The 15,913-nt window shown below is 43.7% G+C and overlaps 1 protein-coding gene across 5 annotated transcripts in view; it reads right to left on the reverse strand.

Annotated features, from left to right (window-relative positions):
• FAT1 (FAT atypical cadherin 1) overlaps positions 1-15,913 on the reverse strand; it is a 125,152-nt gene that overhangs the window by 24,938 nt on the left and 84,301 nt on the right. For all 5 annotated transcript variants that reach the window (XR_006380997.1, XM_044225438.1, XM_044225436.1 and 2 more), the window contains exons 8-11: positions 12,134-12,409; positions 11,798-12,008; positions 2,464-6,531; positions 1,709-1,905 (exon numbers count right to left, since the gene is read on the reverse strand). Coding sequence is in view for 4 of the 5 variants with exons in the window: in XM_044225438.1 (XP_044081373.1) it covers positions 1,709-1,905; positions 2,464-6,531; positions 11,798-12,008; positions 12,134-12,409 (4,752 nt within the window). In the remaining variant the exon portion in view is untranslated. The remainder of the gene's footprint in view (positions 1-1,708; positions 1,906-2,463; positions 6,532-11,797; positions 12,009-12,133; positions 12,410-15,913) is intronic.

Genomic DNA, 15,913 nt, shown 5'->3' on the forward strand with positions numbered 1-15,913 from the left:
TCCCAAAGATGACAAGGCATTGTATCCAAGTAATATGCCAAGTATAAAAAAAAAAAAAAAAAAAGAGGCAAGCAAGCTAGCAAAACACATTTATTTTCTGTAAGACACACAGACATCCTCCACTCCCCTGCCACCAACCCACTCAAAACGCTGCTGCCAGAAAGTCTGCATGTGGACTGAACTCTTCATTCCTCTGGAGCTCCCTTCCCTCCTGATGGCACTGGACTTTCTGGAGAATGGCTACGTCCCCTTCCACTGCTGCGACACTGCCCCAGCTCCTCTGCCCCTCTTTCAAGACCACTGTCCCTCGCTCCCCCAGCCTTCCCTTTATCTACCACTCTTCATCCTTCCTCGGACTCCCCTCCTTCTTCACTGGCCAAATCCGTGTGTGTGTTCCCACACACCCTCTCTATAGTCCGGCGTCCATCCGGATACATCAGGATACAAAGCCCGTGGTCTCCAAGCCAATCTCCAAGTCCCAAAGTCCCATTCCACATCTCCCTCCTCTGCTTGGCCACCAAACCTCCACTCGCTGGCTTGCCTCCTCCTAAAAATCCTCTCCTCCTGTGCTCTCACTAACACTGCCCTGGTATGGTTCCCTCCACCCGCCTCTGCTTCCTCCTCCCCTCTCCCCAGGAAATACCCCTGCGGACTCTCTGTCCCTTTTTGTTATTATCCTCTCAAGTGGATTCCAATGTTAGTTCATGGTAGAAACTGCCAAGTTTACATCTGTCCCGAGTCCCCATCTTCAGTCTTACCGTCTCTCTCAATGTCTATAAAACCTATTCCAGACTGTCCCATTACCTCACACCTAGTCTGACCTGGACACAACATGCTTCCTTTTAGACCAACGCCACCCTGTGCTGTATCTTTGGTCTCTCTCCCTCTTCTTGTAGCCAACAGCAGTCAATCCTGATCCGACACATCTGCCCTGCTGTCCCACGCAGGCAGCCCCTAGGACACCGGCTCGTCCTTTCCCTCCCTCGGCCCCTCTGCCTACCCCCCAACCCGTGCTCTCACGTGATCACCTACGTGCACCTGATCCCAACACACTCATCGTCTTTAAGGAACTCTTCCTTCACGTCATCGCCACCTTCCAAGTATAAACGGGGGAGGAGTCCCAATCCCCTTGCTTATCTGAGCACCATGGCCCCGAGGTTGAACTGCTGCTCCTTCCCCAGCTGCAGGGAGCACGGCCGCTCCCGGCCTCCCCCACGGCCCCGGATGGGAGCAGCCCCTCTCTGGTGTATTTGGTTCTCCTAAGTCAATGGGTTCTACTGCTGTAGGAAAACCCTCACTTGCCTCTTCATTTCGCAGGTGTGTGCGAGAGCAGGTGCCGCCCAAAACCAACTTAGGAAAGCAGAATGGAGCTTTGCAGATGAACTACTGCTCGGGTGTCTTCCTAGAATAATCGCATCCCCCAAGATAGGGAATGAAAATTTCTCAGAGCTTGTTTAGAGTTAAACTGTAATCCTGCCCATGATTTACAGTGTTTTTGAATGAGACTTTTAAACAACTTAGCATTCCCCCAAGTAGTTCCAGAGCCACTCCAGTTCCTGCTTCACTGAACACTCGCCTCTGCTTAAACAGTCAGAAGTTATAATATGAAACGCATCTGAATCACACCCAGCATCCCATGACAGTCCTACTCAAAGGGTAAACAAGGAATCATAATATAGAAAATCATAATATAGAAAGAACAGCCCACCTTTTCACAGACTGGACTGTTGTCATTTGCATCAAGAACTTTCACTTCAACTATGGCTTTGGATGAGAAGGTCCCATCAGTTGCTGTGACGGTCAGAAGATAATTGTCCCTTTTTTCCCTGTCTAGAGGTTTCTTCACATAGACCTTCCATTCATTCTGTATGTTTTCAATAGCAAACTGTCCCAAAGGATCTCCTCCTATTAAATCAATGGAAGAAAAGGACAGTCAAGTTTATTGAAATAAGGAACGATCTAAGTAACAGGAGAAAGAAACTGCTCAAAATATATATAATGTTATACATTATAACAAGAATTTTTACATTTTTACAAGAATTACTTTAAAAAAAAATATTACATTTAAATTTGGTATATTAGGTTTCTGACTTACCACCCCCTCCCCAAATCACAGCATTAAAACGTGTACTGAAAAACAGTATTAAGCTAAGTAAAACGCAAAGCCTACTAAACAATACTTCAGCCTATGCTGAAGCTATAGTTAATTATAATGTATCTGTCATATGCTAATTCAACAGAATGAATCATAAAAATCAAAAACCGTCAAATGGAACAAGTGTTCACTTTCCTCAGGCAGAGAACTTGAAATGTAGCTTAACAGATGTTATTTCTACTTATTTCAGATATAACGTTACTAAAATCATCCCCTTAACTCCCCATTTTCCCAAAACATGCACTTCAAAATGTGTACCTCTAGCACAATTTATTTTTAACTTACACCCTCGCATTGAAATATTTTACCTGTGATGTAATATGTAACTTGTCTGTTAATCTCCTCAGAATCAGCATCCGTGGTACTTAAGATGGCGATGACACCACCTGGGGGATCATCTTCACTCACAGTCCCCTTATAAATCTCTGCCGTGAACCGCGGGGGGCTGTCATTGACATCAGTGACTGTAACATCCACAATGGCTGTGGAGGACAGCTGAACCTTCTCACCGTGATCTGAGGCAACCACTCGAATCTGGTAATTGCCTCTCTCCTCGTGGTCAAGTTCCTTCAGGGTCGTAATCCAGCCTGTCTCCACATTAATGGCAAAAGATTCGATGACTTCTACACTTTGTGACTGATCTAGACTGTACATGACTTGGCCATTGGTTCCCGAATCGAGATCAGATGCCCGGATCTGGATGACTCTACTTCCCCCTGGCAGGTTTTCAACAATAAATGCCTCATACGGGTTCGACTCTAACACAGGGCTGTTATCATTGGCATCTTTCACTTGGATGCTGACATCCACAGAAGCCACCACTTCGTAGTCCTCATGAGTGCACTTGGCAAGTACAGAAAACTGGTACCACTTAGCTGTCTCATGATCAAGACTCTTCTCCAGTTTCAGTCTGCCACTCTGCCTGTCGATCACAAAGAACTCATCCCTGTTACTTTCGGGAGTATTCCCTTTGACTAGGCTGTAAAGAATGGTCCCACAATGTTCTGCTCGGATGAGATCGATCTCTGTCCCAATAGGCATGTCTTCTGAAACCGTGTAGGTGTAAAATGGCTCTGAAAATTTTGGAAGTTGTATTTCTGGTGGAAGTATTTTCACATAGACGGGGACAACAGATTCTCTGGATGGAGACCCACTATCCACAGCTCTCACGAAGAAAGTGAAGAACTCATTTTCCAAGCCAATTAAGCTTTCTTTTGTAGTTATTACACCAGACAGCTTGTTAATTTCCAAATTCTCTTTGACACTTTCAGAATCTGCTTCGATGGCATAGGTGACATCAGCATTGGATCCCTCATCAGCATCACTTGCAAGAACTTTAATGACTGATGTCCCTTTGGGAGCACTGGAGCCAATGTCTACTTCATACTTGGTTGCTCGAAACTGGGGTGCATTGTCATTGTCATCTGTAAGGATGACGTTAATGGTGCAGAAGGCAACCTTTCCTCCAGCATCCTTAGCCATTAAACGAACCGAGATCACTTTCTCCGCTGGGGTTTCTCGATCGAGTTTCTCCAGAGTAAATATCTGTCCTCTCTCATTTGTGTAAAATCTGTCTTTGGCAAAGTCATTGACAATATGGTAAGTAATGTGACCGTAAATACCAGAATCCCCATCGGTTGCTTTGACCTCAATCACCAGGGTGTGTACGGGAGCATTTTCGGCTAACTCCACTTCATATTCACTCTGAAGGAAAACAGGGCTGTGCAGATTGCCTCCAATTACAGTTATGTGAACCTGAGCTGAACCCCTAAAAACTCCATCGGAAACAGAAACGTTAAGACTGTAAAATGGCTTCAGGGTGTGCCGGCGCAGGTTTGAGAGTGTGATAATCCCCGTCTCACTGTCCAGGACAAAATTCTTCTGGTCGTTGCCAGACAGAATGGAATAGTCCAACTTGTCTACGTCTGAACTGTCTGCGTCATAGGCTTTGACACAGGTCACGAAATGCCCGTGGCTGGCATGCTCGCTAATTCTGGCTTCATAAATCTGCTGGTCAAACAGCGGTGGATTATCGTTGAGGTCTGTGACCTCCACGGTGACGATGACATCACTGCTCAGGGGGGGCATGCCACTATCCACAGCCCTCACAAAAATCCTGTGCTGCTGGAACTGCTCATAATCCAAAGTCCTGACGAGCGAAATGAGGCCAGTGCTGCTGTCGATGTGGAAATGATCATGGCTTCTGCTGTGATTCCCGAACATGTGGTAGGAAATTCCTCTGTTGGGCTCGGAATCTGAATCGGTCGCTCTGACTTGAACGACAGACGTGCCGATGACGGACGCCTCCGACAGTGCTGTGGCGTAAGCCTGCTGACTGAAGACAGGAGCGTTATCATTGACGTCTTCCACGATGATGTCGACAAACACCTCGGCATGGGCGCCGGTCAGGGAGTCGGTCGCTCGGACGCTCAGCTTATACGCTGGGTGCGACTCAAAGTCCAGAGGAGCTACAACACTTAGGACCCCGGTGTTGAAATTAATGGTAAACTGGCCGAAGGGATCTCCATCGGTGATGCTGTAGAACACCTTCAAGCCTTCCGGACTGTTGGCTTGTACGTGGACGACCGGACTGTGCAGCTGGATGTTCTCTGGCACCTCGGCGCTGTAGAAGGGTTTCTCAAACACAGGCATGGCTTTATTCATAACAGTGATGGGCACGATCACTTCAGCGGAAAAGGCTGGGTTCCCTCCATCTTTTGCGACCACTGTGATGAGGTATTCTTTATTTAAAGTGTCAGGTTCAAATTGCTTTTTCAGTGAAATTTCGCCTGAGGCTCCAATCTGAAAATGTTCGTGGTGCTCCTTCAGGTAGTAATTCACCTCCCCATTTCTGCCGCTGTCTCGGTCCACGGCGGTAACGTAGCGAATCACGTGGCCCACCACGGTGTCCACTTTGACAACGGCATAGTAAGGGAGGTTGACAAACACTGGTGCATTGTCGTTCTGGTCTTCTATAGTGACCTTGACGACGACGTGGGCCACCGCCGAAGGCTTCTGTTCTTGGGTCACTTCTACCAGCACATCAAATGCCTCCTGCTGTTCGCGATCGAATGGTATGCCCGTGGTTGACAGCACGCCTGAAGTCCGGCTTATCTTAAATCTGCGGTCTGGGTTGAGGATCTGATAAAACAAGGGCTCATTGATTGGGTTCCCAATGGCAGTAATGACAGCTAACGTTCTGGCTTCCGTGGAATTCTCTTTCACTACTGCGGAGTAGAAATCCTGGGTAAACTTTAGTTGGCTTTCTTTGCTTTCTTTCACGTTGATTTTCACAGAGGTAAAGCTTACAAATCTGCCATCAGAAGCTCTCACGGTTAACTCGTACCGGCTCCTTAACTGAGCTGTGTTCTGTACAGTTATAGTCCCTGTCTGGTGGTCCATAGAAAACTTCTCCCCAATGTTGCCTTCGGTGATGGAGTACATCAACTGTGAGAATGCACTCGAATCGGCATCTGTGGCATTTACTGTGATGACTTTGACTCCTCTGTATGTTGGCAGCAAGAGAGATGCTTCGTATAACGATCTGGAGAACACAGGAGGGCAATCATTAATGTCGATTACACGGATGGTCACGTTAGCCGCATACGCTGCAAATAAACGCGGGGTACCCATGTCGTGCACTTGTACGGTAAAGTGGAAAGTACTTGTTTCTTCATAGTCCAAACTCAGCACGGTATGAATAGCACCAGTGCTAGAATCAATAGCAAAGTATTTGTGTACAGATGGTTCAACAATGTGATAAACGAGCAAAGCATTGGATTCTTTATCAGCATCGGTTGCTCGAATCACTAACGGGATGTTCTTGTCAGTTAGCACCACACTGTTGATTGACGCTGATTCGCTAACGAGTCCCGTATACTCTGCCTGCATAAAGACCGGCAAGTTGTCATTTTCATCTTGCAGGTGCACCAGAAGAGTTGTGTTAGTAGACAAACCAGCCATGTTAGTTCCTTGGATGATCAATGTGTAAATGGGCAAAGTTTCAAAATCCAGGGCTTTCTGAGTGATGATACTTCCAGAATGTGGATTAATATCAAAAGCATCGGCTACATTTCCATCTTTTATTTCATACACCACCGATGACTGACTGTGGGCTGTGACCATCCCGACGAAACTCCCAATGCTGACAGTTTCACTGATTTCCACAGAATATTCTTTTGATGTAAACTTAGGAGAGGCATTGTCCGCAATCGTGACAAAGATATGCACAGAAGTTATTTCACTCATAGGTGGACTGCCTTGATCTGTAGCTTTTACCATTAAGTCATATTCCACTTGGCTGTTTCGATCTAACTCTTTGGCAGTTTTTATAGAGCCCAAGATGGGATCAATTGTGAAAGAATTTCCAATATTTCCTGGGGGGGGGGTTGGAAAAAAAAAACATGTTAGAGAAAAATATACGGACCAATACAAGTCACAGTTGGAGATACAGAGATAAAGCTATCCTCAGAAGTGATATTCTAAAATGAAACAGAAATTCAGGAGTTATCAACATCTGAATGGAACTCATTTCATTTTTAGCCACCTATAATACAGTAGATTTTTCTGAGTTTTGTCCATAAAGTATGAAAAGCAAGAAACAGAAGAAAGATTACTCTATAACCTAAGCCAGAACTCACTTGCTATTGGTTGAGCCAGATACTTGTTGTGGAATGTATGGTTATCCTTTTGTAAGGTAAGGTAAGAATTTTCCATCAGTCCCGAAAAAACCCTTTGGAACATACTTCTGGTTTCAGCATTTATCTCCTCTAAGTTCTCAAGATTCTTATTCATTATGAAAGAGAAGACGTCAATTCACTAAGAAAAACTTTAACAAGCTTCAAGAGAGTTGTCCCTTATTTTAAATATTCAGGAAATTGATGAATTACCTTGTGTATAATCTGCCCCACTATGCAGGCTTCAAAGATTTCAGTCATACTCCCTTCTTAATCTTTTCCGCGTGAATCTGCCCTCTGCGTCCCTGGTTCTCTCTACTGGGGGAGATCTCGCCTAGATGGACAGGCAGCCATGTCTAGACACATTTTTGGTTATCACTACCTAGAGTGTGCTGCTAACACCCGCTGAGTAGAGACCAGGGATGCTGTTAAACATCCTACAATGCATGGACAGCTCCCATAAGAAAGGATTTTTTGCTCCCAAGTATCAGTAGTGCTGAGAGAATGAACCCCCCCCACCCCCGCCAGAACAGACTGTGTTCCTTGCTTCTCTTTGGACCTTTCCCAGCTATACTGTATACATATATTTTTAGCTTCAAATGCAATTCCTTAACAGTTCTCAGTTTTGTATCATCACTGAGATCTTTCTGGAGACACCAGCAGTTTACTGAAGTTTAGCAGTTTACATCTCTGGATAGATTCAGGCAGTGCTGTGGGGTCCTCAGATCGATCCATCCACCCACACTTCATGCCTTTTCTGTTTCACACCAGGGTCCAGAATCCATTATCCAAGCCACAGAACTGCATTTATTTTCCCCAAATGAACTATTACACTTCCCCACAACAAAGCTGACTTGCCCCTTAACTGCTTTTTTAACTTTTGTTTTCCTCTAGGTTTGCAACTGTGTGGGTGGGGTACACTTCAGAGGCCAGAACAACTTACCAAGTGATGTGCAAACCAGGAGATTGACCGAGCACCCCTTTCCCCACATCGCTACTAGTCAACACTTCCTCTATAGCCTTCATTTCCTTCTTTTAATATGTTTTCCAAAAATCCATGATACCATTTTTTCTGAGGCCAGATTCAGTCTAGTTTTCATTAAGCCTGCCTGGCTCCGTGTCTAGGCACCACAGTCTGCAACACAGCAGAGGCCCAGGCTGTCTTCAGGCCCCCAAGTTCCAAGCTGAACCTTCATGCACAAATGGGATCACACTGCCTCTACCACGCCTCGCAGACCCCTAATTTCTTCCTGTCTGCATTTATGAGTCAACAATCCCAGATTCTCACGTTGTGCTTTAGCCAGTCACCAAAACTCCAAGGACCTCTTTCCTCCTATGTGGGCATCACCCTGTCTTTCAAAACCATGACCGGCTGCCTGGGACTGGTAGGGTGACCACGAAAACCTGTGGACGATGGTTTCACCCGCACCCCTCAGGCTATCCTAGGTCTGTACTAACAGCAGCCGACCTACCACAGTTTACATTTAATCGTCTCATCCCTTTCTCTTAGTTTATACAGTGAAACCTTAAAGCTTCAAACATGCAAGGCCCTCCAGGGCGGAATAAATACATATTCCATCTGTGCTAAAGCAAGCTGGCGGCGTAAGAACTTGCCATCTTCCGCACAAAGTACTCGCTGCCCTCCGGCCTCGCTGGCTCCTCACGCCTCTACCGGGAAAGCACGTGCTCACTGCAGCATGACTGTATTTGGGGGGTCCTTTCTGGAACTGTCTTCCCTACCTATTCTCATTGCTTCTTCATTCATTCATTCATTCATTCAGGTTTTACCCAAATGTTCGTCTGCTTAGAGAATGCGATGGTGAAGCCTCCCTTTACCTCCCTAATCAGAACGGCTGTTTCTGCCCCCATACCCTCTTCTTTTCTTTATAGCACATATTGCAACCTTCTTATCCATTCTCCCTCTAGGACATAAGTCCCCATTTAAGCATGGCTTGTTTTACTCACTATTTATCATCTGTGCTTCGAAAAATGCCTGACACATAGGAGACACTCAGTAAGTGTTGAAGTTGTTGTATGGAAAGATAATAAGGCACTATTTTTATCTGATTTTTTCTGCGTTTTACTTCTATCATCTCCAGCAACCACTTGTTAGATTAAGCACTACAGCTGAAAGTATTAACAAAAAAAATGTCTACTAATCGGAAATTCCTGAGAAATTTTTACCAGCATGTAAAATTCAGGAACATTACTACCTGGAGTATTATCTTAACAAGAGGCTAAACAGGAACCCAGGCAGTCAATTAGCAGACAGCTCCTACACACATCTCCACTGTGGCAGAACTCCTCGGGTTTGCAGATGGGCAAGCAACATGTTCCTGTGGCAGAACACGAAGGGCCGCTGAGTGGCTTATGCAGACCCCTGTCTGACCTAGTGACAGCTACACACAACAGATATTGAGACACACATGCAGTATTTGTAAGGGAACTCCCAGCACAAGCAGCAGAGGCTGTACCAGCTTGGGGGCTTAGGCGTTCACCTTAGCTGGAGATACTGGTGATTTCTAAATAGCCTTAGATTATTCTGTTTGAAGAAGTTGATTATCCAAACATGTGAATCTGTACTCATTAGCAAGGACTGTACTACACACATACACCCCAAAGGGCATGTCAGAGCTGTGCACGGAAATCCATCTCTCCCCGCTGGGCACACACTGCGGATGTTCAGTAAAGTGCTGCCTGCCTGACCACTGGTGGCCTTGAGTGGGAAACCTCCAGTTTCTATTGCAATTATATTTAACCTAAGTTTGGGGAAGGAAATCAATTCTAGTTATTAAGTTCAATTACTGACTGTCTTTTATTTCTAGGCATTGTGACAGTTTTGAAGTTATAATAATCTACCTTAAAAAAAAAAAAAAACAACAAAACAAAACACCAAACAATCCAGAGTATGGCCCTGATTGTCTCTAAACACACAAGTCAATTGTTACGGAAAATATCCTTTAATTAATTCTTTTCCCTAAAGACTCCCAATCAGACCAAACTCTTTGCTCAATAAATTGCTGCTAATTAAACATGCAGTGTTACAGCCTGAATCTATAACTAGTTTTTTGAACTTTACGAAATGTAATCTGACATCAATGAGAAGCAGGTGAATATAAGTAACTTAAATGAAAGGAGGTATGACCATTTTACATTTCCTATTATTCCAACAGATTCACATACACACGCTTCTGCATTTTAATGGTAGCTGCTGCCTACAAATGCTTTTTGTATTGCCAAATCTAGAAAGATTATCTTCTTAGGAGTCCAAATTCTGTATTGAAATAGGTCCTTGGTATCATCTATTCTTTGAGGGGAGATAGAGTTCCATTCTTGGAATACCAAATTACTAATCCCATCAGTCATTACAAGCATTTCAAGAATGCACATGCCCTCAGTCAGGCACCAACAATCATATTTTAACCACCCAGTTGTTGAAAATTATGTGAAAGCTAAGGGAAAAGTTTAACATTTTCTCCTACACAAACTCAGGCGGTTTGTCTATGAGAAAATTATTTTGCTGAACTGCTCAGGCATGCACAAATGGAATGCACTGTTTTTGTTTTTTTTTTTAACAGCTAAATTTCTAAAGCAGTGGAAAAACCTGCATCTTTGTTCAAGGCGCTAACTATACTACATTTGAATCCTGAACCCCAGGGGAGTACAGAAAATCTTATTTTGTAATTGACTAAATTTGGTTGTTTTCAGTGAAACAAATGAGGCTTCAAATGTATTAAGAAATAAAAATAGTTTAGTCACATAAAACACATCGATTGTTTTTTTTTCTTAAATTACTCTTCATGCTCAGGTTTTGACTATATGACCTAGAACTGATGCCTCTACCAATTCTAATGTGTAGGAAAGGCACAATTTTTAAATATGCAGAGGAACGGACTTACGCAAATCAAGTTAAGTGCACGATATTCTAAAATCATTGTAAAGACAAAAGAATGAGAGAGACTATATTCTTTGTACTAACGATTACCTTGAGAAACATGGAAAAATGGAAGCAGGCTTCTTGATCCTTCATCACATACTCACTGCATGTGGCACGAATTGGGAAGGTCCCCAAACAAAATGAATTCGGACTGTACAAATCATATGCTCTAAAGCAGATCCCTATTTCAATCAGAAGCTTCCTTTTTGCGAACATACACAACTGGGGACCAATGATGGCCTCTACCTACATCCCACTCCTAGCACGGCACTTGACACAGAAAACAGGCTTCATCAGTCCATGGAATGAGGAGAGGAAAGACTATGACTAGCATCATAAAAGAGAAGAGAGAACAAAACATTTTACTTTGATCCTCTTTGTATCTACCAGCAAGACTCTGGATCTCTTGCCCGATCATATGAAGAAGAAATGTTCAAGGCCTTCCTTGCCCAACTCTCCAGAAGACTCAGGCTTTTCAACATCTCAACTTTGGGGGGCCTACATAACAACCCAATTCCATGAACGAAACCAAACTGTTAAAGATTCAGGAGGGTGAAAGGGGCAGAAAAGCTAACCCTGGAAGGGGCAGCGGAGGCACGACACCCAGCACTCTGTCGTGGAAATTCCTACTATGCCCAAGAGAAAACGCTCTGACTAAAAGTGAAATCACTGAAGCCAGTGGTTTCTTAAGAGTGTTTCACAGTTAACAAGTATTATGAAGGAAAATGCTGTATGGTTAAAAAAAATTGTGGAAATAATCGAATTGAATCAAATACAGTTTTCTTCACTCTGGAACTTTTCAGAGCCTTGAACTATGCTAATAATGTGAATCTTTTTATTTAACGTAAGACTTTTTGCTCTCTATTGAGTTAAAAGCTTAAAAAAAAGGTCTTCTTTCTCCTAACAAGAAAAATGGTAGCTAAAGATTAATTTAAGCAATTTTTACGGCAATACACAAATGTTTCTACACACAGAACTAGTTTTAGAAAATAAATGTACTTTTTAATCTACTGAGTGCTCCAAAAATACCTGATTCGATGGAATACAGCACTTCAGCATTCTTCCCTTTGTCCTTGTCCAGAGCTGTAACCTGCAACACAACTGAGCCGACAGCCGCTGATTCATAAACCCGCCCTTCATAGGAGGAACTCGTGAACCAGGGGGCGTGGTCGTTTGTGTCGCTGACATTAACAACAATCCGGGCAAAGTTTCGCTTTACAGGGACATCTTGATCCCGCACCTGAAAGAATCAATAGGTTATCAGTGCTGTCGGAGGTTTCCCGGTCGTTGATTAAAGATCACTCGGAAAGACGTGAAACCCTTCAGAAAACAAACGGTGGCCAAGGAATGAGCAGAAAGCCATACCATGACTGTAAGAATGTGCTGGTGGATGGCTTCATGATCAAGTGTTTCAGAAGTCGAGAGAGAGCCTGTTGCAGGGTCAAGACGAAATTTCTTGAGACTCAGTGGATCAATGCTGCTCTGCAGAGTATAGATCAGCTTGTTTTTCTCATCCTTATCCATTGCACTGATTTGCAAAATTTCTGTTTCTGGCACTGTGTCTTCAGGAATAACAACTTCATACTTTGATGTAGAAAACTGAGGACGGTGGTCATTTGTATCTATTACTTTGATGAATACCTATTAAGGACATAAAGACTCACATTACAGTAATATCCTTAACTGTGATATTTTATTATTTACCGAATCAAGGGGAAACATGAGATGCACATTGAAAAAAACCCCCCTTTTTTAGCAAAATGTAACAATGAGAAATAAAAGAAACAAAAATCTAGAATAAAAAAAATCTTTAAAATTTTCCATTGATATATTACCCAGATCTGTAAGATAATGAAGACCTTTCTAATTTCTTGAAACTAACTTTGAAGGGCAAATGTAACATCCTTCACACGCTTCTTTCTGACTGCACACTTCATTTCTCTCAGGTCTCCACAGGAGAGAGATTTCTAGAGCACTCATGTCAGGATAACACAGAATTTACTTCAGCAGGATTTACAGAAGATAATTTCCTCTATCAGATCTGAATCTGCAGCTACCAAGCAAATGAGGTGACTATGGTACTAGATAAATACCGTATTCAAATTTCTTGTTCTAATTGTTGAGACTCCAAATTCCTACCAATAAATTAGAAATGTGCTTTAAAAATCTTTACTACATTTTTACAATCACAAAACCTACATATAAATAGTAAACCCATTCATTTCCTAAAAGCACTTTAAACACACTAAAGATAAGCTCTCTTAAATACCTCAACATAGAAATAACAACCTTAAAGGGGGAAAAAAGCCAATATTGAAAAAAACTCAGCTGAATTTAAAAAAATGTCTTTTTTTTTTACTTAACGCTAAGAGGATTAATTTTCAGACGGAAAAGACTCGTGTGGAGATAAGGCATAGTGGAAATCACTACTGACTACGAAGATGGTTTATGGTTACGAACAAGAAATCTGAGCTTCGTTAGCACATGTGGAATAAAGAGGTTCTCCAGTCCTAACGGCCCAGGAGGCTGCAGTGTCAGGAATGCACAGGTGAAGCTATTATCCACCCCGGTGCAGGCATACGAGCTGCAGGTCTATCCATGACGATTATACCAGTGTTCTCATAAACACGACAACATCAGTGATGGATTTGTAACATTAAACTTTATATACGTATTAAATGCATTTGCTAAACCAAAGAAAGGTTTTATGTGGAAGTTACATAAACATTTAAAACCACAGACCATTTTTAAAGGTCGACGATGATCCACAAGCGATGGTTTTATAATTTCTCTAAGTTTAATCATTACATATTCATTTCCACTGTACATTTACATAGTACTTTTCTAATGGAGTGTTGGGTAGAGGTAGTTGATTCCTGCTCTCAAGTCAATTAGTCACAACTCAGTAGGAAAAAGGAAGATAAAAACCACCAATTCTGATACAGCGATTCAAAGATTTTTTTTTTTTTTTTATTTGATAGAGAGACAGTGAGAGAGAGCATGAGCGAGGAGAAGGTCAGGGAGAGAAGCAGACTCCCCGTGGAGCTGGGAGCCCGATGCGGGACTCGATCCCGGAACTCCGGGATCATGACCTGAGCCGAAGGCAGTCGTCCAACCAACTGAGCCACCCAGGCGTCCCTGATACAGCGATTCAAAGGAAGCACACTCACAGAGCCCTTATCCGCGCAGCACGCACCCCCACGTTACCGGGAAGCAAGTATAATGAACGTACAGCAGTCCCTGCCCTCGGGAAGGTCTCGGGCTCGGCCGGTGAGGTCGTACACACGCCGAGCACGATCAGGCTGCACATATTACCAAGCGAGTTATCAAGGAAGCCTTTAGGAGTCCCGAGATGGCAAGGGACATTCTGAAAGCTTTTAAGGAGAAGGTAAGGCTTTGCTTGCATAAGTCTTAGGTTGGTAATCAATATTTACTGGGATGGGGTTTGGCGGGGGAGACCTTGGTCAGAGACAGGAAGGCAAGAAGTGGCATCAAACACCCTATCTCCTCGAGACTAGAGAGAAGGACTTGGAACTAAGGGATGGTAAGAGCGGGGAGAAGGTGGCGTCCAGTGCGCCCAACCGGGACTCGCAGGCAGAGGCTGGAGAGCTACAGCTCACGTAGGCCCTAACTAGCTGATCAGAGGAAATTCACCTTTACCGCTCTTCCCAACTGGGCATACGCCTGCGGTAGTGGGCACAGCAAGGTGAACCGCAGGGACAGAGAATGGAGACAGGGAGGGGACTGAGGTGTCCAGGAGCAAGTGCACACCAGCGCAGCTACGACCTCACTTACCCCTCAGAGGGCCTTGTGAGGACAAAATCACTATGCCCCTTTCCCGGTGACAAATGGAAGCCAAGAGGGTTACAGCCACTTGCCCAGGGACAGGGTAAGAGGCAGAGCCAACATTCAAACCAATCGACCTGTGCATAATGCTGATGCTCGAGAGAAACCAGAAGGAAACATGAAAGCAAAGCAGTTTCAAAGAAAAAAAAAAAAGCCGTAACTGGATTTGGTAAGTGATCTTGAGATAGGAGTCAAGTGAAGCAACCTGAGTTGATACTGGTCAGATCCCAAGCAGCAAACAGCAGGACAGGAACGCAAGGAGCAGTGCTGTTCCAGCAGAGCACTGGGACCCCCGACCTCCCCCTCTGCTGATGATGCACCGTGGCTCACGCGACAGTGCTCCCCAAACCTCTGACCTGCATGCAGCGACGTCCGCCCTGGTGCTTCCCGAGTTTTACCTACAAGCCCAAATCTATCCTGTCCCCCGTTCCTTAGCAATCCAGTTCTCATCTCCGTGTCGCCCTTCACGTGCGTTTGCTGCTCTGTTCTCACCCCTGTTCGTATCGCCCTGTCCTCTGGCCCATGTGGAAACTGAAACCCAATTACTGCCTGTTCCCTTTGTCCTGTACCTTCACAGGGGAGTCTGGGCTCTGGGACCACATCTTTGAGACTCTGACTCCCCTTTCCTGCCAGCAAATCACGAGGATATTATCAAGACTCCCTGAAAATAACTCAAAAGAAGTTTTAAGGTATAAAGGCAGCATTACAACTTAAGATATTTGTGTCCCTGGGAAGACTGCAATTTATTTCCTGGGTTTTACAGGAAATTTTAGTCAATCGACTTCACATTTCATATGAAGTTTTTAATGGTACTCGCTAAAAACTGCAATTATTTGCGAAGGGGCATACTGCTACTCATTCATTTATGTCATAAGCAATAAATGCTACAGGTAAATAGATCGTCTTCATTAAGGAGAATGGTTGGCACGGACGGCCACTGCTACTGCTTCTTAAGTTCCTTTTGCTGGATTTTCACTTAGTAGATTATCTGAACTGGTCCACGTACAGTTATACTCTTTAAACCTTTCAAAATTCATCCTGTTAAATTTATTACAACTCCATGTTTTTATTCTCATTTTCATGCTCTAAAGTCTAATTTCTATAATGAGAACAGTTACTGACAGAAATGAAATTTTAATACTGTACTCAAACTTTTACATGACAATCTCAAAATGACCCCAAAGCATGGTACATATGTCAATTTTAAATACACTAAAAATCACAACCACGTGGAGAAAGAAGAAGGTCTTTTTCATAACTGGCTCTGAATCACCTACTCATTTATTAATTAAAAATACA

This window comes from Neovison vison, chromosome 11, assembly GCF_020171115.1.
Source record: "Neovison vison isolate M4711 chromosome 11, ASM_NN_V1, whole genome shotgun sequence".
Lineage (NCBI taxonomy): Eukaryota > Metazoa > Chordata > Mammalia > Carnivora > Mustelidae > Neogale > Neogale vison.